Below are 24,713 nucleotides of genomic sequence, written 5' to 3'. Positions count from 1 at the left end.
CAGGGAGCTCCCTGTCTGCTGGGGTGGATACAGCCTCCACTCCACAGGGAACCCCCAGGTTTTGGGATAAAATTATAGGGTTTTTTTTTCTCTGGGATTCCAGTCTGAGTGAAGTATCAAGATTGACAAAAGCAGATACCTACAAAGGAATGGAGAAGCCAGTGTCCCTTCGTGCCTCCCGTGCAGGGATGGGGTGGGGGGGTTGTAGGGTAACTTCTTGGGAAAGAGGAGGCCCTGGTTCCATAGAGAGGAAGTTGGGACAGGAAAGGTGGAGGCTGGGAGAAGGCGGAATGACGGGCACTTGGTTTGGTAGAGCGGGAAGAGGAAGTTGGATGGGCCCAGGGTAGGAAGGGAAGCCTCAGGGGATTACTTCTGTCCCTTGTCAGCAAGTCTGGGGACACCGGGCAGATGTGAAGTGGGGGGTTGTTTGGGGTTAATGTCCAAGAGTGCTCTTCTCTCCCCTTCCCTGTTTCTCCTCAGGGCTAGAGAACAGGCTTCTGCTCTGCAGCAGTCAGATCTTTAACTGGGCACTTGCCACGGGCCCAGATGACTCAACAGGGTCATCTGTTAGCAAGATCCTTGCTCCGTGACGCCTGGTTGTATCCATTCTACAGCTGAGAACTCCGAGGCCAGGCGAGGGCTCTCTCCAGCCGGGATCTCAGAGCCAAGAAGCAAGGGACCCCCTATCGGTACAACTGCCCAAACCTCCAGGGGCTCAGGGGCCTCAGCCCCAATCCGCTTCTCTCCTGTCCATCTCCACCCCCCTCCAATGCCACCCCCACAAGAGGAACATGGCAGCGACTCGCAGGCCACCAGACTTTCAACCAGAGACGGCTACGCGCCCCAAGGTTACGTCTAGAAATGTCTGGAGACATTTCTGGTTGTTCCACCGTGGCAAGGTTAGGGGAGAGGAGTGTGGGGAGGGGACCCCGACCCCCGTCACAGAGAGGTGCCGGGCCGCACGGCACAGTGGCGCTGTGGCAGAGAGGTCCTGCTCCCGGGTCAGATGAGCTCGCCCTTTCAGATGTGAGCTGGGCGCCTCCTCCAGTCTTAGGCAGGTGTGGACACCGACGTGCTTGCAGATGTGGGTAGAGAGTTCTCTGCAGACTCTGGACGATGGGCATATCCACACAGAGGGCTCCCGACAAAGACTTTCTCTTTGACCAAACCCTGCTCGGGCTTCACTTGAGCTCTTTTTCAAAGAGGCGTGGGCTTTCGGACTCCTCGTCTATCTCTGCAGTGTCCTGTTCTCTGCAAGAACCTCGCTGAGCCAGCTCAGCCAGGAACCGTCACCCTCCATGTCGGATCGCCCCTGATGTCTGATGGGGTTCCTCTGCCCCTGCCACCCGCCTCCCCCGTGATGTCTGGCCTGCCTTCTGCCAGAGTCCTGCTAGGTGGCTTTAGCCAGAATCCTCTTGCCACAGCCCCCACATAGTAATTTTCCATCTGCGGACCCCCATCCTGCCCCTTGGCTACAAACTCCCCTTTTCTTTGTTGTGTTTGGCGTTGAGCACAGCCTCTGTCCCCCACCGCATAACTCCACTGTAGAGGTCCCACGCCTCTCCGATGCCCCCTAGAGTCAAGCCCACCGCGCTGTTCAGTTACAAATGTGACTGAATAATGTTTTGTTTCACATCCTTTTGGGTGAGAACAGAGAGAGACCTTTGGGCGAACTTCCTTTCAGATGTACAGGGAAGGGCCAGCTCTTGGTCAGGTGTGGAAACCCCCACCTGCAGGTGCGCCCGAGGGCGGGGCCTGGACGGGGCGGGGCGGCTGTGGGCAGGGCGGTGGCTGTGGAAGGGAGGGGGTGGAGCCTCCTTTTTCCTGGGCGTGTGTCACCTGCCTCCCGCCCAGGGGCATTGCCCCGTCGCTACCCTGCCCGTGTGCGTGTGGCAGTGTGACACTGGGGCCTGCTCCCCGGAGCCTTCAGAGCGATCACGGACCTTACGAGCCCTATGTTGCTGGACCCCCAGAACACAGAACATGGCGGATGGGGCACAGGCCAACCCCAAAATGTTGAGGAAGAAGGTGCTGGTTAGGCACCCCTCCGGGTGGAGGGGCCCAAGTCTCAGGGCCTCTTTTCCTTGGAGAACCTCGAGGTATGTGCCTGCTACCCTGGGATAGAATCCTCCCCAGAGAGGAGCAGGGATGGGCTGGGGGAACTGGCTCCTAGAATCCGTGTCTCCAGAAAAAAGAGCTCTAAGTCTCTGAGTGAAGGCTGAGATATGTCAGTACATTTTCAGCACCAGAAGACCTTAGAGATCAGCCAGTCAATCCTCACGAGGCACTTGAGGCCCAGAGAGGCTATGGGATCTACCTGAGGTCACACAGCATTTTGGCAGAAGAGCCGGGACTAGAACCTGGGGACCCAGGTCTCTTGGCTCCAAGTGCAAGACCCAGCCACCAGGTTGGGTCACGTGACTTCCTGGAGTGCCTATGGAAGGGGGGGTCGTTCTGATCTGTGACAGTAGCCCGACCCCATGAGGCGGTGAGCTTCCTGTCTCAGAAGCCTGCTCGGGGTAAAAGGAGGAAGGAGGCTCCCGGTGCCTCCTGGCTCTGCCATCCGGGGGACGGTCCATTCAGGGGGTGGGGGGCAGGCGGGAGGAGCTCATCCCAGAGCTGCGGCAGCACCAGCGGGGGCCCGGGGGGATGACATTGTAGGGGCCTCAGAAGGGAGCTGCGGGAGCCTGGAAGGGACGGGCTTGGGGCTTGGATGTTCTCCTCTCTCAGGTCCAGCTTGGGTATGAAGAAATTCTTCACCATGGTCGTCCTGGCCGGCAGCGGTGAGTAAAGGCTCTGGGGAGACTCCTGTCTCTCCCCCCCTCCCCCACTTGCTCCTGTGACCTTGGGCACCTAGGTTCTCCATCCACTGACTGGCTCTCTCTGGGCCCCTGCTTCCCAGCTCGGGCCCCTGTCAGGCCCTCACTGACCTGGGGCTGTTTGCCGACTATAAACACACCAAGGGCCGTGGGCATTTACGAGCCTCCCAGGAGGCAGGGCCCCGGGCTGAGCAAGCATCGTAAAATGGTAGTGTTTGCTGGGCGTCTGGCCGCCCCCGGGAAAACCTGGGTGTTTGTGTAGATAAGAGTATTTGTGTACATGTGTACCTGAGACAAGAGCTAATGGGTTTGGGTGTGGATATACACATGTATCTGTGTGTGGGGGGGGGGGGTTGTGTCTCAGCAAAGTGATATCTGTGTGTCCTCCACAAGTTAAAAAATGTGTAAGTGTGTACTAACTGCAGGTGCACGTGCGTGTGTGTGTGTGTGTACCAGGGCCGTCGGTGTGAGTGTGCAAGAAGTTGGCAAGGAAGGTCTGGGGGCTCCTTTCCCAGGGCCTGTGCTCCCGGGGAACACCGGTCGGGGACAGCTGAGGCTCCTGACACAGATGTGACCCCATCACACATCCAGGTGTTCTGTGGCAGGTGCCTCCGGGAGGTGGAAGCTGGGCTAGAGGTGTCACTGACTCTTCATCCGGCCAGTTGCATATCGCCGGAGCGCAGCCTGCTCTGGGGCAAAGAAAGAACCCCTGGACACAAAATAAGGGTTAAACGTGGCCAGAGGTGACAATGGTTGGCTGACCTGACGGCTGAAGCGAGTGTTGAGACAGCAAGCCTCTGAGTTCCGCCCGAACTGCTGGCCGCTAAGGCGTCTGCCCGACTCGCTTTCTTCTGCTTGGAGTGCGAGTGTGGACGTGGCCTCGGCTCCCTGGGTTCCCCGTGGGCGCCGCACGCGTGAGTGTGGTTCCACTGGCGGGTGTGTGGTGTGCGAGCGTGCGAGGCCTCTGTGGGCGAGTGTGTGTCCCCGTGTGTGAGTGTGGAGGGCTGGCGTGGTAACATCCCACCCTGCGTGCAGCTGCTGGTCAGAGGGCCCTGGCGGGGGGAAGCTGTCCCTCGGGGGAAACACCTGCACAGCTGGGCTGCGGGAGGCCAGAGCTCACAGAGGGTGCTCCCTCCTCACAGCCTCTGCTCGCAGTGCCCAGCAGGAGAGCGGCATTGTCCCCATCCCCGTCCCCGTCCCCGGTTTGACAGTTGAGGTCAAGGAGCTTATGCAACCTGCCCGCGTGGTCACCGCAGGCCTCGTGGAGAGACCTGTTTGCGGACCCAGGGCTGTCTGCATTTGACTCCCAAGGTCTGATTCCAGATCTGACTCCCAAGCTGCTTGACATTTCCCTCCAGCCACAGGACCCAGCACAGAGTGGGGGAAGGGCCAGGGGACACACCTAAGGTCCCCTTTGTCCTACTCCCACCGACGGCCCTCACGTCCCTTGTGCAGCTCAGGGATGGGCTTGGGTCCACTGGACACAGGGTCCTCCCTCTCCCTGCCTCAGACCCCACCTGAGACATGTGCCTCTCTCTCCTCCATCCTCTTAGAGTCGCCTGTCATTTGTCCCAGCTCCTTCCCTGTTGCCTCTCTCATTTGCTCCTTATTTTCTGTAATGATGAAAGTCACAAAGCCAATAAACGGGAAGGCTCAGGTGGAGCGGGATTCCCAAGGCCCATTAAGTGGGGCTAGAGCGGCTCTCCCGTGTGCGGGTTGGCCTCACCCAGTATGGACTGGAGCCCCAGGCTCCGGAGTGACTCAGCAGGGAGCCAGGAGCAGATGTAGAGTCAGCACAGGCCGGGGTGAAGAGGCAGGGAGGGGGGGAGAGGAGGGTATGTCGCTGGGGCAGACCCACCTGGCAGGTGCGGGGAGGCTGCTGATTTTGCTGGCGTGGGAAGGGGGTCATTGACCTATTGCTTCCGGTGAGACATGGGCCAAAGGGAAAGGGTGTGTGTGTGTGTGTGTGTGTGTGTGTCTGTCTGTCTTCACCGAATGACCAGACCACCGCATTGTCTCTGGATTCATCGTGAGATGCCCGAGCCCCAGGACCGTGCTGGGGACACTGAGCTCCTACTGGGGGGCAGAGGAGCCAGACCAAGCCCAGGACCCAGAATCAAACCCCTGTGTTCACAAGAGCACGTGGCATTTGTGAAGCCCCTTACGGTGGACCCGTCACTTGGGACCTCACTGCCTGGGTGCAAATTCCACCCCTACCACTTTTTTGATGATGTTCTTGGGGAAGTTACTTGGGTAAGCTCTGGGCCTCAGTCTTCTCATCTGTAAAGTGGGGGCAACAACAGTACTCCATGAGTTAATGCCTGGAAGGGGCTCAGGACAGGACCTGGCACAGAGAAGCCCTCAATAAAGAGTAATAGCTATTTCCTTCTAAGGGCCCTCGGACATCATGGCTTTTTATACATTGCTTCCTTCCTCCCTCTCTGCCCACCTTTCCCAGGCCTGGGGTGTGGGGAGGACAGTCAGACAGGAGGGGGCCCCCCACCAGGGAGGGAGCTCACAGCACCCCCCTGGTTCTCTTGCAGTCCTGCCCGCAGCCCGCTGCAGCCTGCTTAACCTGAAGTCCATGGTGGAAACCATCACGGGGAGGAGTGCCATCTTGTCCTTCGTGGGCTACGGCTGCTACTGTGGACTAGGAGGGCACGGGCTGCCCATGGATGAGGTGGACTGGTAGGTTCCGGAGTGCCTGGGCCACTGTCAGGCCTGGGAGGGGGACAGTGAGGGTCAGACTGGTCTCCATTTCTGAGACATGGGAGAGGGTCTTTTCCCCAAAGGATGAGGCTGGTTCAATGAGTTTGTGACCAAGAGCCTGACCTTGACCCATGTCCTCCTCTACTGTCTTGGGTGGTTTCTACTGTGCATCTCCAAGTCTTGGGCTTGGAGGCGTTTGAACTCCCAGTCTCGCCAGGAAGGAAACTTTGACCTGCCCCCACACACGTGAGAGCAACAGACGCACAGCTCATGCTCAACACAAGCAAGGGCTGTGACCCTTCTCACTCCCATCACCCTAGAGGCCCTGATGGAGGGCTGTGTTTCTTCCATCAGACTGAAGACTGAAGCCATGGCTTAACTTTCTGCTCCTATCTCCCCAAAAGCAGCCAGCGCTAAGTCTGGTATCACTGGGGGGGCTTAATAAATGCATGTTGACTAATTGCCTTCCTCCACCAGAAGGGATGGGGATGGCCACACTACACTTGCTTCCTGTCTCCCACCCCCAATGCCCACTCAACCCTCCAGACTTTTGTCTCTCCCTGACCATCGTGCCCAGCCGGGCATGGCCTCCTCATAGGCTCAGGCTCCTTTGACACCAACTTAGTCCTAACCCTCCTTCCCATCCTGACCACATCATCGGACAGCCTGACGCCTCCCACCTCCTGCCTCCTGCAGCCAGGGCTCCAAGGGGGGAAGCTGGGCTCTGCCTGGCTATGTGACCTCAGACAAGTAACTGCCCCTCTCTGGGCCTCAGTCTGAAGGTCTGATCCACGAGGAACCGAAACAGATGACTGGGGTCTCTGCCGGTGGGAGATGGGCCAAGCTTGGCTATGTGGGCCTGCTGTCCTCTACCTGCCCCTAGGTGCTGCCACGCCCATGACTGCTGCTACCAGAAGCTCTTCGACCTGGGCTGCCACCCCTACGTGGACCACTATGAATACACCATCGAGAACAATACTTCCATCACCTGCAGTGAGTCCCTCCCCTGTCGTTCCTCCCTCCCCCACCCAGGAGAGGGGCTTAGACTGCCAGTGCCCCCAGGCTGCTCGGGGGGCCCGTGCACGGGGTTGCCAGGTGAAATACAGGATGCCCACTTACGTTTGAATTTCAGGTAAACGAAACATGTTTTCACATAAGTATATCCTAAATATTGCACGGGACATACTCATACTAAAAATTAAATGCTAGCATAAAAACAATGACTATTGGCATGAAAATAAGAATTAGCATAAGTATATCCCATGTAGTACTGGGACATACTTATACTAAAATATTTACTGTTTGAAACTCAAATTAGTCAAGCCTCTTGTTTTTGTTTGTTTGTTAACTCTGAGAACCCTAGCCGTGGCCCTAGCACGTCTCTCTGATGTGCTCTGATCCCCCCAAGCCCGAATCAGCAGGCTGCTGCCCTAGTTGTTGATTCTTAAGCTTCGGAGAGCTTAGGGAGTGGTTCTGATTCAGTGGGCCTGGGTGAGGGCCCAGGAATCTGTTTTTAACCAGATCATCAGGCGATGGGAAGACTTGGTGACACATGAGTCTGGGTTTAAACCTGGATTCTGCCAGCATCTCCTGCGGTGTAACCCTATATAGGGTACTTCCCTGCCTGGCCTCAGTCTCCCCATGGATATATGGAAGGGTTTGGATCAGAGCAGACATGTTCCCTTCTAGTTCTGTCCTTGGGACCCTACCAGAAGGTGGCCTCATCCCAAGACCCTCAGTGTTTCTAGGAATTCAAGCTATGGGAACCAGGCCCAGTGGGGTTACCATGGACGCTCTGGGCCATTCCTCAACTGAGAGGTGCAGATCCACGTTAATGGCCCAGGTGTCCCTGTGTGCCTCCTCTTAGGTGGCGGATGTCCCCTGGCCCAGTCCCACGGGCAGCCCCGGGCTCCCTTTGTTTCCTTATCTTCACCAGGTTCTCCTCACTACCCCTCACTAAAAGCAAGCAAGCCCAGCTTTGCAAAAAAAGAAAAAAAAAATCCCAAGTCTTCTGTTCTCTGGGGAAGAGTCCTGGTGGTGAACTGGGTGCATCTGGGGCGCCCTGGGAACCCAGGGCACTGTGGTCCTCATATTCTGCTGTTCAAACGTGGGGTGGAGGGGCTGGCTTGGGAGAGGGGGTGTCCCCTCATTAATGCATTTCGAGGATCCTCAAAGGGTGGTGGGCGAACCCAAGTGGGGGTTTTCACATTGGGTTCTGGGGGTTCCTGGACTCAGGTGATGGGTGGGGGGTGTTCCTGAGTGGTTCAGCTGGTCCCATTAACCCATTTCACAGCTTAAGTGGTTTCTCTTTCGGCCGCTTGATATGTTGGCCTTCTGCAAAGAGTTTCATTTGAGAGAAAGTATTCTGCTGATAGAAAGTTTGAAAAGTCTGCCGACCACCGAGCTAGTGAGCGGTTCTCAGAGGGTGTTCCCCGAATCTGCAGTATCGGCATCCCCTAGGAACTTACTAGCAATGCAGATTAGCAGGCCCCACCCAGACCTACTGAATCTGAAGCTGTGGTCCTGGGGCCCAGCCGTCTTTGTCTCAGCAAGCCACCCAGTGGCTCCTAATGCGCCCCTTAAGGTTGACCGCTATCAGGGTAGATGATTTCAGGCGGCTTCAGCACTCACTCGTGGGAAAGGCCCTGAGCTAAGCTCTTAGGAGTCCTTCCTCAGTGGCTCCTCACCACGAGCTCCCTCCAGGGTGGGTGTCCTGCGATTCTGTGATGGAAGGGGGAGGCCTAGGGTGGGGAGTCCCCAACACCCGAGTGTCTATCTCGGGTCCACCTTGGGTTTGCTGTGTGACTTAGGTAAACCCGTCCCCGGGGCCTCCGTTTCCCCGACTATAAGATGACAGGTTGGACTTCCGGGGTCTTCTGATGGAAACATGCTCCAGAGCCACCCGGATGGCGGATCATGCCAACTGCAGGGCCCGGCCCAGAGCTTCTGAGCCCGCAGGCCTGGGGCGAACTGCCAGGGACGTTAGTGCTGCCCACCGGGGGACCATATTCTGAGACCCACCAGAACCTCTCCCCCGCGTAGGTGAGCTCAACGAGACCGAGTGTGACAAGCAGACCTGTGAGTGTGACAAGAACGTGGTTCTGTGCCTCCGGAACCAGACGTACAATGAGAAGCATCGCAACTACCTCAACATCTACTGTCAGGGCCCCACGCCCAACTGCAGCATCTACGAGCCGCCCCTGGAGGAGGCGGCCTACAGGCACATCTCCCCCACTCCCCCTGCACCTCCCTAGTGCCCCCCGGGGCTGACGGGCAAGAGGGATGGAGGTTCTGGCTCTGGGGACCAGACAGGCAGACCAGGTGGAGATGGGGGAAGACTGAGAGCCCAGGGCTTTCTGGCTGCTTCCTCCCTGGAACTCTCCAGGGGACCGGCCCCAGAGGACTCAGGGAGGCCTGGGTGCTGACTGTGGCTCCCAGGCCCCTCCAGCCCAGCACTGGGCGTGGCCATGTCCTACCGCTGATCCCAGACTTGGCAGGAAACATGTAGCCTGTTGGGGTCTCTCTTGAGTGTGGAGGGCAAGGCCTGAGGAAAAGAGGTGGCTCCTCTGAGTGGTCTCTGCCACGGGCCCCAGCCTGACTTCCTCGGCTTGACCGTCAAGGTTAGAGACCAAGATCCTGAGCTGCCAGTACAGCCCCAGAGCTTGGTGTGTCCTCAGACAGGTTCCCAGACAGACAGAGTGCTGGTCCCGGGGTTCTGGGGGCCTCTTGGCTGCCCCTAGGGGACAACCCCGGGCGCTCCTCGCTTTGAGGGCCTACTGGCTCTCTAGAGCCCCCTTAAGGGCAGGGTGGCCCATGAGTCCAGGCCCAGACATCACAGGAGGGCCACAGGGCTAGTGTCTCAGCCACAAGGTCTGGCCTCAGATCAGGCTCGGGGGCGCTGACGGAACCCCCATGCCCAGTGGCACTCCCTTAGGTGCATGGGGACCAAGACGGGGCCACAAGTATGTCTCCAGCACCCTCACGTCTCCCCCCACCTCCCTGCTAACCCGGCCCAGCCATACGGCACTGGTCTGAGGTGCACCGGACCCCACCCCCGTGCCTCTCCTCCTGCAGCAGCCGGGCCGGTGGGTGGGAAGACCCCAGACCCCTCTCTCCCTGCCAGGGAGACGCAAGGCTGCACTCTGGTCTCAGAAGCCCTGTCAGTGGGGAGGAGGCCGAGGGTTGGGACCCACCTCCCTGAAGGGGAAACAAAGGCAGAAGGGTCCAGGTCCAGGCAGGAGGCTGGGAGAAGATTCCAGAAGGCAGTGGGGAGGGAACTGCATGAAGACAGAAGGGAGGGGAGACGGTGGGAGAGAAGCGGAACAAGGCGAGACGCCCAGTCCAGAGGGGTCTCGGCAGGAGAAGTGGGGTGAAGGAGCCTTGGGGTGCAGGGGCCCCCTTGGGCCCAGGTTCCTGTTGAGGGTTGTGGGCAGAGATGGAAGAGAGTCAGCCCCCGCGGGGCCAGCTTCCTGACTCTGTGCCAGTACTGCTCTCTCTCCAGGTGCACCTGCCCCTTTCCTGCCTTGCCTCGCCTCTTGACCTCAAGGTCAGCGGCCTCCAAGTAGCCAGCGTGCCCTGCCTCACCCTGAGGACACACCGACACAGCGCTGAGACCCGCCCAGACACCCTCAGCCATCAGGAAGCTTGGCCCGCCCTGCCTGTAGATCCACTGTCACTGGGCCAGTCATGAAAGGCGGAGGCAGCAGAGGAGTGGGGGTGGGGAGAGAACATCTCCCCCCAGAATAGCAGGACTGGGAAGAAGCCTCACCTTGCTGCAGCTTCTAGAATGCTAGCCCTGGGGACTGAGGATGAATTTGGTGGTTGGAGTCAGCTGTCACTATGCATGAGAGAAGGCCCTTCCAACCGTTCACCTCCTTCTGGCCCTGGTGTGGTGGCTGTGGTCCCCAGTGTCTCATCACTCATATCTTCTTTCTTTTTTTTTAATGCTTTATTTATTTTTGAGAGAGAGACAGAGACAGAGACAGAGAGACAGAGTGTGAGCAGGGGAGGGGCAGAGAGAGAGGGAGACACAGAATCCAAAGGAGGCTCCATGCTCCGAGCTGTCAGCCCAGAGTCCGATGAGGGGCTCGAACTCATGAGTCGTGAGATCATGACCTGAGCTGAAGTTGGCCGTTTAACCGACTGAGCCACCCAGGCTCCCGCTAACATCTTCTACCCTGGCTAACTAACTAACCTCTTCTGGCCATCTTGGGCTGGTCCCTTATCTCTGAGCTGAAGCCCCCCTAAGCCAGGGTGGAGCCAGGATGGGGCAGCCACAGTCCACTAGAAGATGGGGTCTGCAGAGGCCCCGGCCCCGCACCTGTGGGAGCCCAGGTTTCTGCCTACGCCCCTCTACCTTGCACACACCTCCACTCCAGAGAGTCTGGGCCAGTGTGTTGGGATGAGATTCTGCGGCCGAGGAGTCTTGCCTCCCCCTGTCCCCCTCACCTTGCCCCAGCCTGTCCAAGATGCTGTGACCCCAGAGGTCCTCCACAGGACTTGGCGCCCCATCGTCAATCTCATAAAGGCCTCCTGCCTCAGCTCCCTCTTGTTGGTCCTCCTTGGCCGGGTGTCAGGGGAGGGCACAGAGACTCCCTCCAGGGTCTCCAGCTCAGGGGGAAGCAGAATCCCTTCCTGCCCCCCGCCTGGGCAAAGTGGCCCTGCTCCAGCAGAGAGACAAGCATCAGGAAAGTGGTGTGGGCCAGCGGATGGACAATGATAACTGTTAGGCTGGGTGGGTGCTTGTCAGGCATCAGTCTCCACCCCATCCTTTTCTGTTGAACATCCGAGGCCCGGAGAGGAACAGGAACTTGTCCAGAGTGACACAGGTTGTAAGTGATGGGGCTGTGTCTGAATCCTCAGCATCTGACTTGTAACTATCCCTCCTTGCATCTTCTTTTTTTAAAAAAATTTTTAAATGTTTTTATTTATTTTTAAGACAGAGAGAGACAGAGCATGAGCAGGGGAGGGGCAGAGAGAGAGGGAGACACAGAATCCGAAACAGGCTCCAGGCTCTGAGCGGTCAGCCCAGAGCCCGACGTGGGGCTCAAACTCACGAACCATGAGATCATGACCTGAGCCGAAGTCAGACACTCAACCGACTGAGCCACCCAGGCGCCCCATCTCCTTGCACCTTCTTAACGATGATGCAGGCGCAGCTGGAGACAGTGGGACCAGTGACCGAGAATCCAGCAGGACACCAGGTCCTGGTCTTAGCACATTCTCTGACTTATGTCCCTTCTCTGTTGTGGGCATCGGTTTCCCCATGTGTAGAGGGACCAGAATAGCTGTTTCAGGTGCTCCCCAAAGCTATGTGCTTTCCTGGACACATCTGGGATGATCCCTGGGACTCTGCTCCCCCTCCCCACCTCAATCTTCAATTAAACAGCTCTGCTTTTCCTGTATTATTTACTGAGCTTTCACCTGAGCTACTGTAAGAAGAAAAGACATTCTTCAGTAATTTTTTTAAAAAGCTTGAAAACTCTGGGACAAGATCATCCATTGGTTCATTCATTCAATGGACCTATATTGATGGTCTTCTATGGACCAGGCATGGTGCAGGGGGTTTGGTGGGGATACCTTTAATCAGACACAGACTCTACCTGCAGGAATCCCTTAGGCTGGTAGGGGGAGGCAGACATGTGATAACCTTGACATATGGTGCCAAGCAGTGTCATGGGGAGCACGGAGGATGAAGCCCCAAGTGTGTCCTTGGTAGTCCCGAAGGGGCCCCCAAGGGGATAAGGTGTGGGGCTGGGATGGCCTGTTCAAGGTCCTTGGAGGTGGAGAAGAAGGGCGGGTCACATGTTTTGAGGAGGGGGCCCTTGCTTCTGTAATCTGGGTGGCTCTTTGCTTCTTCAGGACTCCTTCCAAGTTAGTGAGATCTTTTAGGCTAAACCTTGAGGAAGGATTGTACTTGGCTTCCACTGGTCTGGAGCTGCCATTGACAAAGACTCTGTCCTTGACCAAACTTTAGTTAGGATCCTCTGAGACCTTTCCCAACCAGGCTGACACCTTAGGGTTTCCGCATCCATCTGAGCACTGCCCAGTTTTAGCAAGAATCCCCTCCTGCCCTCAATATCTTGTCAAGTTCGTCACCCTCCACCATTTCCCAGGTGGTTCCTGATCACCCAGGCCTGCCTTTAGCAAGAATCTTGTTAGGGTCAGTTTAGCAAGAATCATCCAACCCTCTTAGCAATCTTGCATCCACCAGCTCCCCTCCCCACTCCTTGGCTATAAACCCCCACCTAAGAAAAGTGAGGATTCATAACTGTATTCAGAATTGAGCCCAGTTCTATCCTGGCCCCTGCTGTGATCATTCTTGAATAAAACCTGTTTTTACCACTTAAACTGCTGCCTGGGTCTTGTTTTCTAATAGCCACGGTGCTATGACTCGCACGAGATCAGATTCATCATTGGACCCTGGTCGTTTCACCCCAGGACCCCAGGTGGACGTCTGGGAGCCTTTGTCTTCAGTCCTGAGTAATTGACCGGGGATCTCTTGTGAGCCCAACTCCTGAGTCAGCACTCCAGGTAAATGTCCACTGAAGTACAGCAAAGACAAGGCTTTGGTTCTTAAGGTTCTGAGTTTGCTCTGTGAAACTGGATGAGAGTACTTTGTTTGACAGATACCTACCGGGCTCAAAGTCTTTCTTCCTGGCTTTCTTTTGAGTGGGGATTCCCTCCCTGACTCCCGAGACTGGAATATCTTTCCTGGCTCTTTGGGAAGCCTCTCTATTCTATTTGATCCTGCTTCTTCCAAGGAAACTTTTCAGTCTCTTGAAGCCCCTCATTCCAAACCTCTGCCGAATTTGTAACTTCACTGCTCCCTCTAAGACCTCGCTTCTCCCATCTCCCCTCCTACAGCCTTTGATTTTCCCTTCAGGTAGGTCCCTTGAATCTGCTGATGGGACCCCTTCAAACCTCTGCCTCCTCCCTCCCTCTGTCTCCTTTTGCCAGAATTTTCCCCTGCCTATTCCACTCCTTTGGGCATTTGAATATTCAGCTCCCTTCCCCCATCATGGGTTTTCAAGGGACTCTCAAGCAACTACTTGAAACTAAGAAGGAAAATGCTCTTTGGAAATAGTTGGGATATTTTATCCACTTATGGGCTTTGGAGACATCCAGGTGGCTGCTGATGTCCCCTCAATGTCTCCCCTAAAATGTATTCCATGGCCTCCTGAGAAGTATACATCAGGGCAACTGAAAAGCTTAAAAGTCTCCTCCACAAACATTGGTAAAAAGCTTCAGCTCTCATTGAATAAACAACCTTAACGTCCCATCTGCCAGAAACCCAATTCAGATAAAAAATATAAAATGGAGGGGCACCTGGGTGGCTTAGTTGGTTGAGAGTCCAACTTCGGCTCAGGTCATGATCTTGCGGTTCGTGGGTTCGAGCCCCGTGCCGGGCTCTATGCTGACAGCTCAGGGCCTGGAGCCTGCTTCGGATTCTGTGTCTCCCTCTCTCTCTGCCCCTCCCCTGCTCATGCTCTGTCTCTCTCTCAAAAATAAATAAAGTTTTATACATATATATATATAGTATATATATATATTATATTTATATATAATGGAATAAAGAGGAGATCTAACTATTTTATATCAACCAGGGAGCTTGCGTCACTATGTTTTACTGATTCATGGCTAAAATTTTAGAGTGAAACCCAGAAGATCTCTGTGTCATGTCAGTTTGTGTGTGTATGATGTGGTATTTTTCTACTCAAGATGGCATTATCAAATTAATTTATGAAATCCCTTAATGGAGTTCTATTCAAAATGGCTTAGATATAAATCAGCACTTCTATAAATTAAGTATTCTGGGGTGCTTGGGTGGCTCAGTCGGTTAAGTGTCCAGCTCTTGATTTTGGCTCAGGGTTCCTGAGTTCGAGCCCTGCATCTGGCTCTGTGCTGACGGCTTGGAGCCAGCTTCAGATCCTCTGTCCCCCTCTCTGTCTGTCCCTCCCCATCTCACGCTCTCCCTCTCTTTCTCAAAAATAGATAAATATTAAAAAATACATATTCCTAGAGGGGCACCTGGTTGGCTCAGTTGGTAGAGTATGTTACTCTTGATCTTGGGGTTGTGAATTCAAGCCCCACGTTGGGTGTAGAAACTACTTAAAGAAAACCAAAACATTAAAATGAAATTAAGTATTCCTAAAACACCCCGAAATATAGAAACTAACCCACATATTTTTCAAGCTCATATGATTTGAACAAATCTTTTTTTAAAGTTTATTAATTTAAGTATTTACTTATTATTTTAAAAATATACGGGGCGCCTGGGTGGCGCAGTCGGTTAAGCGTCCGACTTCAGCCAGGTCACGATCTCGCGGTCCGTGAGTTCGAGCCCCGCGTCGGGCTCTGGGCTGATGGCTCAGAGCCTGGAGCATGTTTCCGATTCTGTGTCTCCCTCTCTCTCTGCCCCTCCCCCGTTCATGCTCTGTCTCTCTCTGTCCCGAAAAATAAATAAACGTTGAAAAAAAATATTTAAAAAAAATATATATATATAATTTATTGCCAAATTGGCTAACATACAGTGTGTAAAATATGCACTTGGTTTTGGGGGTAGATTCCCATGGTTCATTGCTTACATACAACACCCTGTGATTATCTCAACTTGGGTCTAGCAGTTAAATAAGGGACTGTCATACCTACTAGATGTTTAAGATTATACAAATTATAAATTGAACCTAAGAACAAATGTATAAGTAAACGCGCTGTCAAGATGAATTGCTTCATATCCATTACTTCATGTAGATCAAGCATAGCAGTAAAAGAAAACTTACGTCTTTAACTTTTTTAGGCTTTTGTTTTTATGATCCTTGTCTAGCTTGCATGGGCTGTCAAAATAGTTAACAGGGAAATAGCTCGAAATGCTAGCTAGTTTTGCATAATGTTAGAATATGCCCACCTAAAAACAGTGTCCAGATTTTTTTTTAGTAGTTTGCAATCTTAAGAGTTATGCTAAATTAAATTAAGCAGCAGGTATTCATTAAATACCTAAATCATTTCTCAGCCAGATAAACCACGAAGGCATTATTTACTAAACACAAGTTTTGGCTCATATATTTTGGCTTTTTATTTTTATCTGGTAGAAAGAAAATATCTTTGAGTCCATTAATAAACATGAAAGGTCATACTAGAAGAAGCAAATGTTTGTAGAAATTGTGAGACGGTATATTCACAAAATTTACTGACTTAATAGAATGTTGCTCTATAGCAAACGGTAAGCAGTTGTCTATTTCCTTGTTTTTACTGGAACTTAAGATTACTAACAGTTAAGAATTTGAATCAATATCTATAAATGACTGATAGAAATTTCTAGGAATAATAAGGGTGAAGAAAAAAACTATATAAAATATGGAAGAATGTGGGATATATTTCTGTTAAGGAAAAAAGAGAGAAATTCTCTCTTCAGTGTACAAACTGTTCAGAGATTGCTTAAAAGTTGTTCTAGAATGAGAAAGAGGAAAATACAGGACAAAAACAAACAAAACAAAACAAAAAACAAAACATTTGAATGACTACAGAAAGTTGTGGAGGGCTTGTGGAAAAGGAATTTAATGTGTGGTCAAGTTGGCTTAGATTGAACTGATTTATTTATAAGGCTTTAAAAATGAGACTCATAGTGTACAGATGCAGAATTAGAATTTGGTTTTCTTTCTTTTGAAACAACAAAGTTTTCTTGGATTATCGGTCTGATCTCTGTTAAGATACTACAGAAGATTTTTCTTCCCCTTTTCAGTAAAGCTACCTAGGACACAAAGGTTTTGTTTTATCAGAATAATTTCGTGGGCTTACACTAACCATGTCATGTTATTGATTATTGAAGAGAATATAGACTTCTCACTTTTATTTTTTTTTTTTTAAATTTTTTTTTTTTTAACGTTTATTTATTTTTGGGACAGAGAGAGACAGAGCATGAACGGGGGAGGGGCAGAGAGAGAAGGAGACACAGAATCGGAAACAGGCTCCAGGCTCTGAGCCATCAGCCCAGAGCCTGACGCGGGGCTCGAACTCACAGACCGCGAGATCGTGACCTGGCTGAAGTCGGACGCTTAACCGACTGCGCCACCCAGGCGCCCCAAGACTTCTCACTTTTAAAAAAGCTAGGGTTTTTTTTGTGTTGTGTTGTTTTTACATGGTTGACAATTTTGTCTTCCCCCAAAATCAACTCCTAAATGAAATCTTGATCTTAAACTGACCTCGAACTGGGTCCCTGGAAAATCTCCAAGGATTTGATGTTTCCCCTTGTAAAGAGACAGATGTGGAAAATAATTTGGTTTCTTTGACATGTTGAATTGCACAGCAGGCATTGTCAAATCAGAAGTGCTTTAACCGGAGTGCCTGGGTGGCTCTGTGGTTAACCTTCCGACTCTTGATCTCACGGTTTATGGGATCGAGCCCCACGTCAGGCTCTGCACTAACAGCCAGAGCCTGCTTGGGATTCTCTCTCTCCCTCTCTCTCTGCCCCTTCCCCGCTCACACTCTCATGCCTGCGTTCATGATCTTTCTCTCTCAAAATAAATAAACATTAAAAAGATATTTCAGAAATTTCATGAAGTACATGAAAATTTGTCAATGCTTTGCTGCTTATGAGATGTCCTGGCATAACATCATCCATCATCATTCTAGCTATTATCTTCTTGTGTCCTATGGCCCAGAGAAAAGTACATTCCTTTGTCAGTTAATTGCATTATAATGAACTCTCATCAGATCTTTAACAGTGGCCATTTTTTTTAATGTTTTTATTTATTTTTTATTTTTTTATATATATATATGAAATTTATTGACAAATTGGTTTCCATACAACACCCAGTGCTCATCCCAAAAGGTGCCCTCCTCAATACCCATCACCCACCCTCCCCTCCCTCCCACCCCCCATCAACCCTCAGTTTGTTCTCAGTTTTTAACAGTCTCTTATGCTTTGGCTCTCTCCCACTCTAACGTCCTTTTTTTTTTTTTTTTTACCTTCCCCTCCCCCATGGGTTCCTGTTAAGTTTCTCAGGATCCACATAAGAGTGAAACCATATGGTATCTGTCTTTCTCTGTATGGCTTATTTCACTTAGCATCACACTCTCCAGTTCCATCCACGTTGCTACAAAAGGCCATATTTCATTTTTTCTCATTGAACAGTGGCCATTTTAAGCCTTTTGTCATTTACAGAGAGTTTTTCTCTGATGCTTTCTTGAAGGCTCGCACAATCAGCTGGCAGGCAAAATCTTCACTAGCGAGAGCTCCTTCAGAAACTCCTGGAAGAGACTAGGGCAGGTTTTCTGGGAAACAGGCTTCTGATGACACCGAATAACTTTTAGATCACATCACTGATCTGAGTAAGGGTTTCCAGAACTAGCGGAGAAGTTAATGAGTTCATCAAATTGTTAACACAAGATCAAGGAGAACAAGAATTAATTACATGGGACTGAATTAACCAGTGAAGGAAGATTTCAGTTTTCTCTTAGAACAGTACTGTTTTGTTTTGTTTTTTAATGTTCTACTTTTCTAGATTTAAAGAACTCATTTCCCTCTTATTTCAAGCTATCTATAAGTCATGGCAATTTAGTGCATGGTAATTTTGCAAACAGAAAGAACATGTATCTTTTCTCCCTACCTGATCCCTCCAGAATATAAAAACTTGTATTGAGTATTCTTATTTTTGTGGCAATATAATTATTTGCATAAGTTCAGTAGGAATCAGTTTCCTTATAATGGAACATCATTGGAAACTGGCTATATTCCCAAGGCCTTGGCTGGAATGTCATATTTGAGAATTAGGTGCATGAAACACAATGTAAGCAGCTAGAGTTGATTTATGGAGCCAATGCTTACAAAGCTCTCCTGGAAAAACGAACCTCGTACCTGGCTTTACAGGCTCCCAGCATTGAGGGGGGAAGGAGGGTCACTTCCTTGCCACCCAGGAATCTTGGAATATATTTGAGACCTTGAGAGGAGTGGAATTCACCCAAATCTGTAGGTATTGCCAGAAAAGTCTGGCTGTGAGTTCTTAGCTTTGCTTCCTAGCCTTGAGAAGCTTTTAAAGGTCTAGTCTGAGATTCCCTTATGAAAGATTCCAACAAAGCAAAGTCAAAAAGGCCTGTGCGGTCAATCACCATTCTTGCTGCCCTTGCGTGAAAACTCATGCCAAATCTAATGGGATCAGACATATTGTGTGAACAGGAATCAAAAAGAAGGGTGACTATAGTGATGGGTTTTCAATGTTTCAATGGGAAACCATGGCACATACTCGTGGGTTATTAAATTATAGTTCTATTCATTGCCTGTGAGTTGTTTTTACCTCCCCCCCTTGGTGAAACTCCATTTTCCTGTCTACTTTGTTACCTACCCGTAAGCCGGGCTGGATCCTGCCAAGTACATATTCTGTCAATTTTTCTAGTTTCCTCCGAGATCTAACCACAACTCTCCAAACTGACATTTCTTGCTGACCTGGAGTCACTGAGAACTAAACCCCATGCCCAGATTGGGGTACTTATTGGGAGTAATCTAGAGAGGCCCTGTGAGCAGAGGCTGGACGCTTCCATGTTCTTCTGGAAGAAATAGGTGTGACCGGAACACTGATGAGCGCGCCATGACCAGTGACATTCCAGCCACAAACCAGGAAGTCCTTGGGATTGCCTCTGTTGTCCTCACTTCAACCATCTGAAGATGCTCCAGGTTCAGCATCTAGAAATCTCGACCAGCTGCCTTCTGGATGCAGAGATGGGGTTTTGTCTCCTCCGGCCATTTGGTTTTCTTTGATGTGCATAGAAATCTTCCTCGTTTAAATGGCTGGTACTTTGCAGGGTCTAGCAAACATCCACTAAGACCAAGTCTAACAGATGGTTCTGCTGGTCACTTCCGAACAAAGAGACTGATGAGAAACGGACTCATGCTGTTCAGAAAGGAGAATGTCTTTTCTTTCCTTGAACAAGAATGGGGACTGATCAAGACCCTCTCCTTGACCAGACCTTAGTCAGGGTCCTCTGAGACCTCTCCTCAACTTGACCTTTGGGCTTCTGAGTCCATCTCCACACTGCCACCATGTAGCAAGAACTCTGCTGTGTCGGGGTGCCTGGGTGGCTCAGTCGGTTAAGCGTCCGACTTCAGCTCAGGTCATGATCTCCAAGTCTGTGGGTTCGAGCCCCGCGTTGGGCTCTGTGCTGACAGCTCAGAGCCTGGAGCCTGCTTCGGATTCTGTGTCTCCCTCTCTCTCTGCCCCTACCCTGCTCATGGTCTGTCTCTCTCTGTCTCAAAAAAAAAAAAAAAAAAAAAAAAAGAACTCTGCTGTGTCACTTTAGCAAGAACCCCCACCCAACCCTCAATATTTGGTCAAATTCCTCACCCTCCCCTCCACCCTCCCACCCCCTGCCCAAGTGATGTCTGGTCGCCAGGCCTGCCTTCAGCAAGAACCCGTTAGGTCACTTTAGCAAGAACCCCTCCACCATCTTAATGATTCTCCATCCACTGAACCCCCAACCCCCCGAACCCCTCCTTGGCTGTACATCCTGACTCTCCTTTGTTGGCTTCAGCAGAGCCCAGTTCTATACTGAGTTCTCTTTCCCCTTATTGCGATAGTTCTTGAAGGAAATCTGTTTTCACTTGAACTTCTCTCCAGTTCTGATTTTCCACATCAGCATCTCTGCCCAGATCTAGGTCAGAATTCTGCATTTTCCGGAAGCACTGCTCCCCCTACCCCATTCTTCAGAGCCCTCCAGGGAGGGGCTGCCGACTCTTTTCTAGACCTCGAGTGACACCTAGTGGTCATTCTAGGTCACTGCCCATGCCGCACTCCACACCCCCTGCCCCTCTGCTAAGGGACCTAGACCAGCGATGCCCAGGAGGGCACAGGACATGCTCAGCATCACCTCTGCCATCCTTTAGTGCCATCAACACCATCTCCCACAAAGAGCAGACTGGGGGCATCCCTGGCTCTGCCACTCACAGGCCACATGGCCCTGAGCGCATCACCCCCCAACACATACACACACACACACACACACACAGCTTCCATTTCTCTTTCTGTAAAATGCGGACCATGATGAAGAGCACATTGTGGGGTTTGAGGATGAAATGAGGCCACGGATGCACCAGCACAGGGCCTGGCGTGGGGAATGGAAACTGCCAGCACTGGTGACTGGTGCCCTTGGCTGGCGGGTGAGACCAAAAGTCCTTGGGGCCAGATGGGCAAAAAGCAGTAAGTAGAAGGAAGAAGGAGCTAGTGAACATTCATGGGGGACATCCTCCCCAAAATGGAAACGTGGCCAAAGTGAAGCGGTGGCTTAGCAAGAAAATCTGGCTCCCTGCTTATGGGTGTGAGGTGGGGAGGGAGAGAGGCAGAGAGGGAGGAGGGGACAGAGGCAGTAGGAAGGTTCTGGGTAGCACTTCTAACCCCAAACCCGCATCCAGGCACCTGGCACCTGCCCAGCCTTGGTCTCAGCGGGGCCTGGGAGCCGCCACCCCTGCATGCCCAGGACCGGACTGTGCATGCAGACAGGCGGCCCTTTCCTCCCCAGGGGTTGAGACAGCAGCACTGGCTGTCAGTTGCCCAGCTGTGGCTTTCTAACAAGAAACTGATGCCACCAACGGTGACAACAAGCCAAGTTCAGGACGTGGAGGCTCATAGGCGCCGGGCCCTGCCGACAGCCACACGGCTGGAACACCCACCTCTGCCTGGGCAGGCTGTCCAGGCTCTCAGGATGTCAGGGCCCAGTATGGAGAGCGGGGGTTTATTAAGCACTTACTGTATGCCAAGCACTGTGCTTGGAGCTTTGTGTGTGCTATCTCATTCAATCCTCTGAGCTACCCTGTGGGGTGGGGGCCGGTAATAGCTTTGCTTATAAAAGGAGAGGTTCAAGGTCATGCAGAGGAAGCAGGGTTTGAACCCTGACTTCGGAGCCTTCGTTCAGACAGCATCCGGGCAGCCCCCTCCTCTTGAGAACTGGAATGGGAAATAAGAGATTTGAATCAGAAAACATGGGTTCGAGCTCCAGCCTACCTGCCCTCTTGGAAGTTCTGTTGTAGTCTGTGAAATGGGGATGAATAACTCCTGGGACCCCTCTGATGAACAATAAGACAATGGACGAAAGGCAGGCACCTGTGACTTCGGCCTAGATCACGATCTCTCAGTTCGTGAGTTCGAGCCCTGAGTCAGGCTCTGTGCTGACGGCTCAGAGCCTGGAGCCTGTTTCAGATTCTGTGTCTCCCTCTCTCTCTGCCCCTCCTCCTGCTCACACTCTGTCTCTCTCTCTCAAAAATAAATAAACATTAAAAAAAAATTTTAAATAAGACAGTGGATGAGAAAGAGCCTCTGGAAGGGGCAGATGTACCCTAATTTGGGTTTTCGATACCCTGAGGAAATCAGACCCAGAAAGAAGAGGGTCTTGTGTGAGGGTGAGGTCATCCTTCCTCCAGCTTCCTTCCAGTGCCCCAGACGGGGACTTTCTCTCCAGCCTCATGGTTCGCTGTCCCCCTCGTCTCCCCCACCCCCGGCCCCCCTCCAGCTTCACGCCTGCTCTGCACTCACCTCTGCTCCCGTCCTCTCAGCACCAGCCTCCCTCCTGGCCTCTGCTCAGACCGGTCCCTCTGCCGGGAGCCCCCTCCCCTCCTCCCTGCCTTGCCCGGCTAACTCCCACTTCTGGTAGGTCCAAAGGCTTCACTGACCAGCCGGTCTGGATGGGGTGCCCCCAGGTGTGCCTGAATCTGGGCTCCCCGCCCCTCACTGTCCTGTTATCACCCGTGTGACCCCGTCTGGGCTGCGAGAGCTCATTGAGGGGAAACCCCTCCTACTCCAACAGGATCCGCAGTGCTCAGCCCAGTCTCCCACGCTGGATATCCGTGCAGGGGATGAAAGAATGAATGAAACTGCACGACGAACCAGAACCCAGGCCTCCCTCTAGGGCAAGTACTTAACCCCTTGCAGCAGCCTCCTTAGCTACTGCCCCTCCTCTAAGTCGCTCCAGTTCTGGATTCCTTCTGGGACAAGCCTGCTGAGGGGAACCTTCGGCTGGAGGGGAGGGGACGGAATCTGGCTGCACTGGGCTCAAGTCCCCTGCTCTGGACCTGTTAGCTGTGTGGTCTTGAGACAAATTGGAGTTTTGCACAGCAGCTGCCTGAAGATGCGTCGGGTGTTCTGTGTTCGAGGGTAGCTACCCGGAGACTGCTTGGCCGGGCAGGGGGGGCGCAGTCTCCCCACTCAGGGTCCCGGGGCTTGGGCCATGCCCCTGCTTCGTTCTCCCAGCTAGATGTGACTCCACTTCCCAGGGAGCTCAGTAGTGCCTGACCCATTCCAGCCGGGGCACTCGCTGACCCAGAAACCCAGTCACCTCGCTCGCCACCCGGCCCGCTGCCCCCCTCTAAGACCTACAGCCACACCCACGCGGCCATATGCCTCACTCTCCACATCTGCTCATCCCTATGCCTTTCACAGTTTCACAGACACCCCAGGAGCGGGAATGGGGGACAGTGACTCCACAGACTCAGCCCACACGCGCACAGTGGGCCCAAAGCAGTGACAGCTTCTCCCCAGTAGGGCACGGAGCCCAACGCCTGCCCAAGGCGGAGGGTGTGTCCCCTACCCCACCTCCCTCACCGGCTGACAGCTTCACCAGACAACAAGAGACAGCCAGGGAAAAGCTATAGAGAGCTGTTGTAAAAATACAACTACATTCAGAGCTTGTCCCCTTCGAGGCGGGGCACTCCCTCCAACAGGGCCAAGTGGCGAAGGGAAGGAACGTCACTGAACCCTTGCCAGCTCCACGTGTGCCCTCCCTGTTGCCACCTGCCACCGTCTCGGGCATCTAGGTTGCCCGTGAGGACTCTGGGGCTCGAGATGCTTGAGCTGCCGAGGTTCACGCAGGGGGGGAAGTGGTTTGGGTTGCAGAGAACGTGGGGACCCCCGTTACTCCCAGGGTTGGGCCCGGACTTCTCAGGGGGAACATAAGGCTCGCCTTAGCCCAGCCCTCCCACCTCCTCACTTTCGTTGGCTCTGGAAAACCACTCCCCACATTCCACGCTCCCCACTCTGAGAGACTTGTAATTCCTTTGCATTCCACATTCTTTCTTGACCACTTGTCCCTCTCAACATAGACATCAATGATTAAAAAAAAAAAAGGACAAAGATTCTTGCCCTCATGAGCTTCCATTCTAGCGGGGCAGACAAACAAGCATAGGAGACTGTGTGGTGCACTGAGTAACAGAGAAGAGGACTGGAAGGGCAGGGCAAGGGAGATGGGAAATGCCAATGGGGGGTGGGAAGTATTAGACTGGGTGGTTGGCGTCAGCTTTATGAAGAAGGTAGGATTCCAGCAAAGTTGGGGGAGATAGGGAGGGAGCTGTATGGGAAGCAACTTCCAGGCAGAGGGCAGAGTCCTCCGGAGGGAGGGTGATGAGTGTGTTCAAGGAACAGCATGGAGGCCAGAGTAGTTCACGTGGTGTGGGGAGAGAGTATAGGTGGTGAGTCAAGAAGTAGGGGGCGTGGGGACCCCCCGAGCACCGGGAGGACGTTGGCTCTTGGAGGGAAATGAGAAGCCACTGGAGGACGTGAGTAGGGCAGGGACACGGCCAGAGGTCAGGCTCTGTGCAGACCAGCTGCTGTGTGGAGAAGAGATCCCAGAGGCGGAGAGAATGAGGAAGCATTTGCCATGGCCCAGGTAATGTTCGTTCAGACCAACATGGCAGCCATGAAGGTGGTGGGAAGTGGTCAGATGCTAGATGTTTCCTCTCTCGTTTTATGTTTTTTTTTTAATGTGTGCATTTTACTAAGTATTTTATAAATACATACAGAGTCTAGGTTTATTTTGAAAGGAGAGCCAACAGATTGGATGTGGGATGTGAGATATGGGAGAAAGAATTTGACATGCAGATTTTTGGCTGGTGCGGGGGGGGGGGTGGGGGGGCCCAAGATGGAGGAGGGGCCCCTCCGCGAAGACGGGGAGAGGCAGGTGGCAGAGGCGCTCGCTTGCACGCATGTTGATTACCTGCCATCCATCTGCCCGGAGTTCCTCTTCATGTCTCGGCTTGCAGATGAGATGTCAGACCCCCAGCGTTCCCCTGGGAAGCCTGGCCTGGCCTCCCCGGATGGTGTCCTTGCACCCCGCACTGACCCCGTTCCAACATTCCCCAGCCTGCTTTGTGATTGTCTGTTGACTTGTGTTCCCCTGATCTGAGAGCCACTTGGAGTCTGACGCATCTTT

At 52.7% G+C, this 24,713-nt stretch overlaps 1 protein-coding gene across 1 annotated transcript; it reads left to right on the top strand.

Annotated features, from left to right (window-relative positions):
- Nucleotides 1-1,983: 1,983 nt before the first annotated feature.
- Nucleotides 1,984-8,782, top strand: PLA2G2F (phospholipase A2 group IIF). Its single transcript, XM_047083209.1, has 5 exons — nucleotides 1,984-2,099; nucleotides 2,731-2,783; nucleotides 5,363-5,507; nucleotides 6,412-6,521; nucleotides 8,571-8,782. The coding sequence occupies exons 1-5, from the start codon at nucleotides 1,984-1,986 to the stop codon at nucleotides 8,780-8,782; spliced, it is 636 nt and encodes a 211-aa protein (XP_046939165.1).
- Nucleotides 8,783-24,713: the final 15,931 nt, after the last annotated feature.

This window comes from Lynx rufus, unplaced genomic scaffold (assembly GCF_022079265.1).
Source record: "Lynx rufus isolate CCGP_SWC_20201006 ecotype Redwood Valley unplaced genomic scaffold, mLynRuf1.p SCAF_2, whole genome shotgun sequence".
Classification (NCBI taxonomy): Eukaryota; Metazoa; Chordata; class Mammalia; order Carnivora; family Felidae; genus Lynx; species Lynx rufus.
Note: the sequence above shows the minus strand (reverse complement) of the source record. Positions and strands in the feature narration are given on the sequence as shown.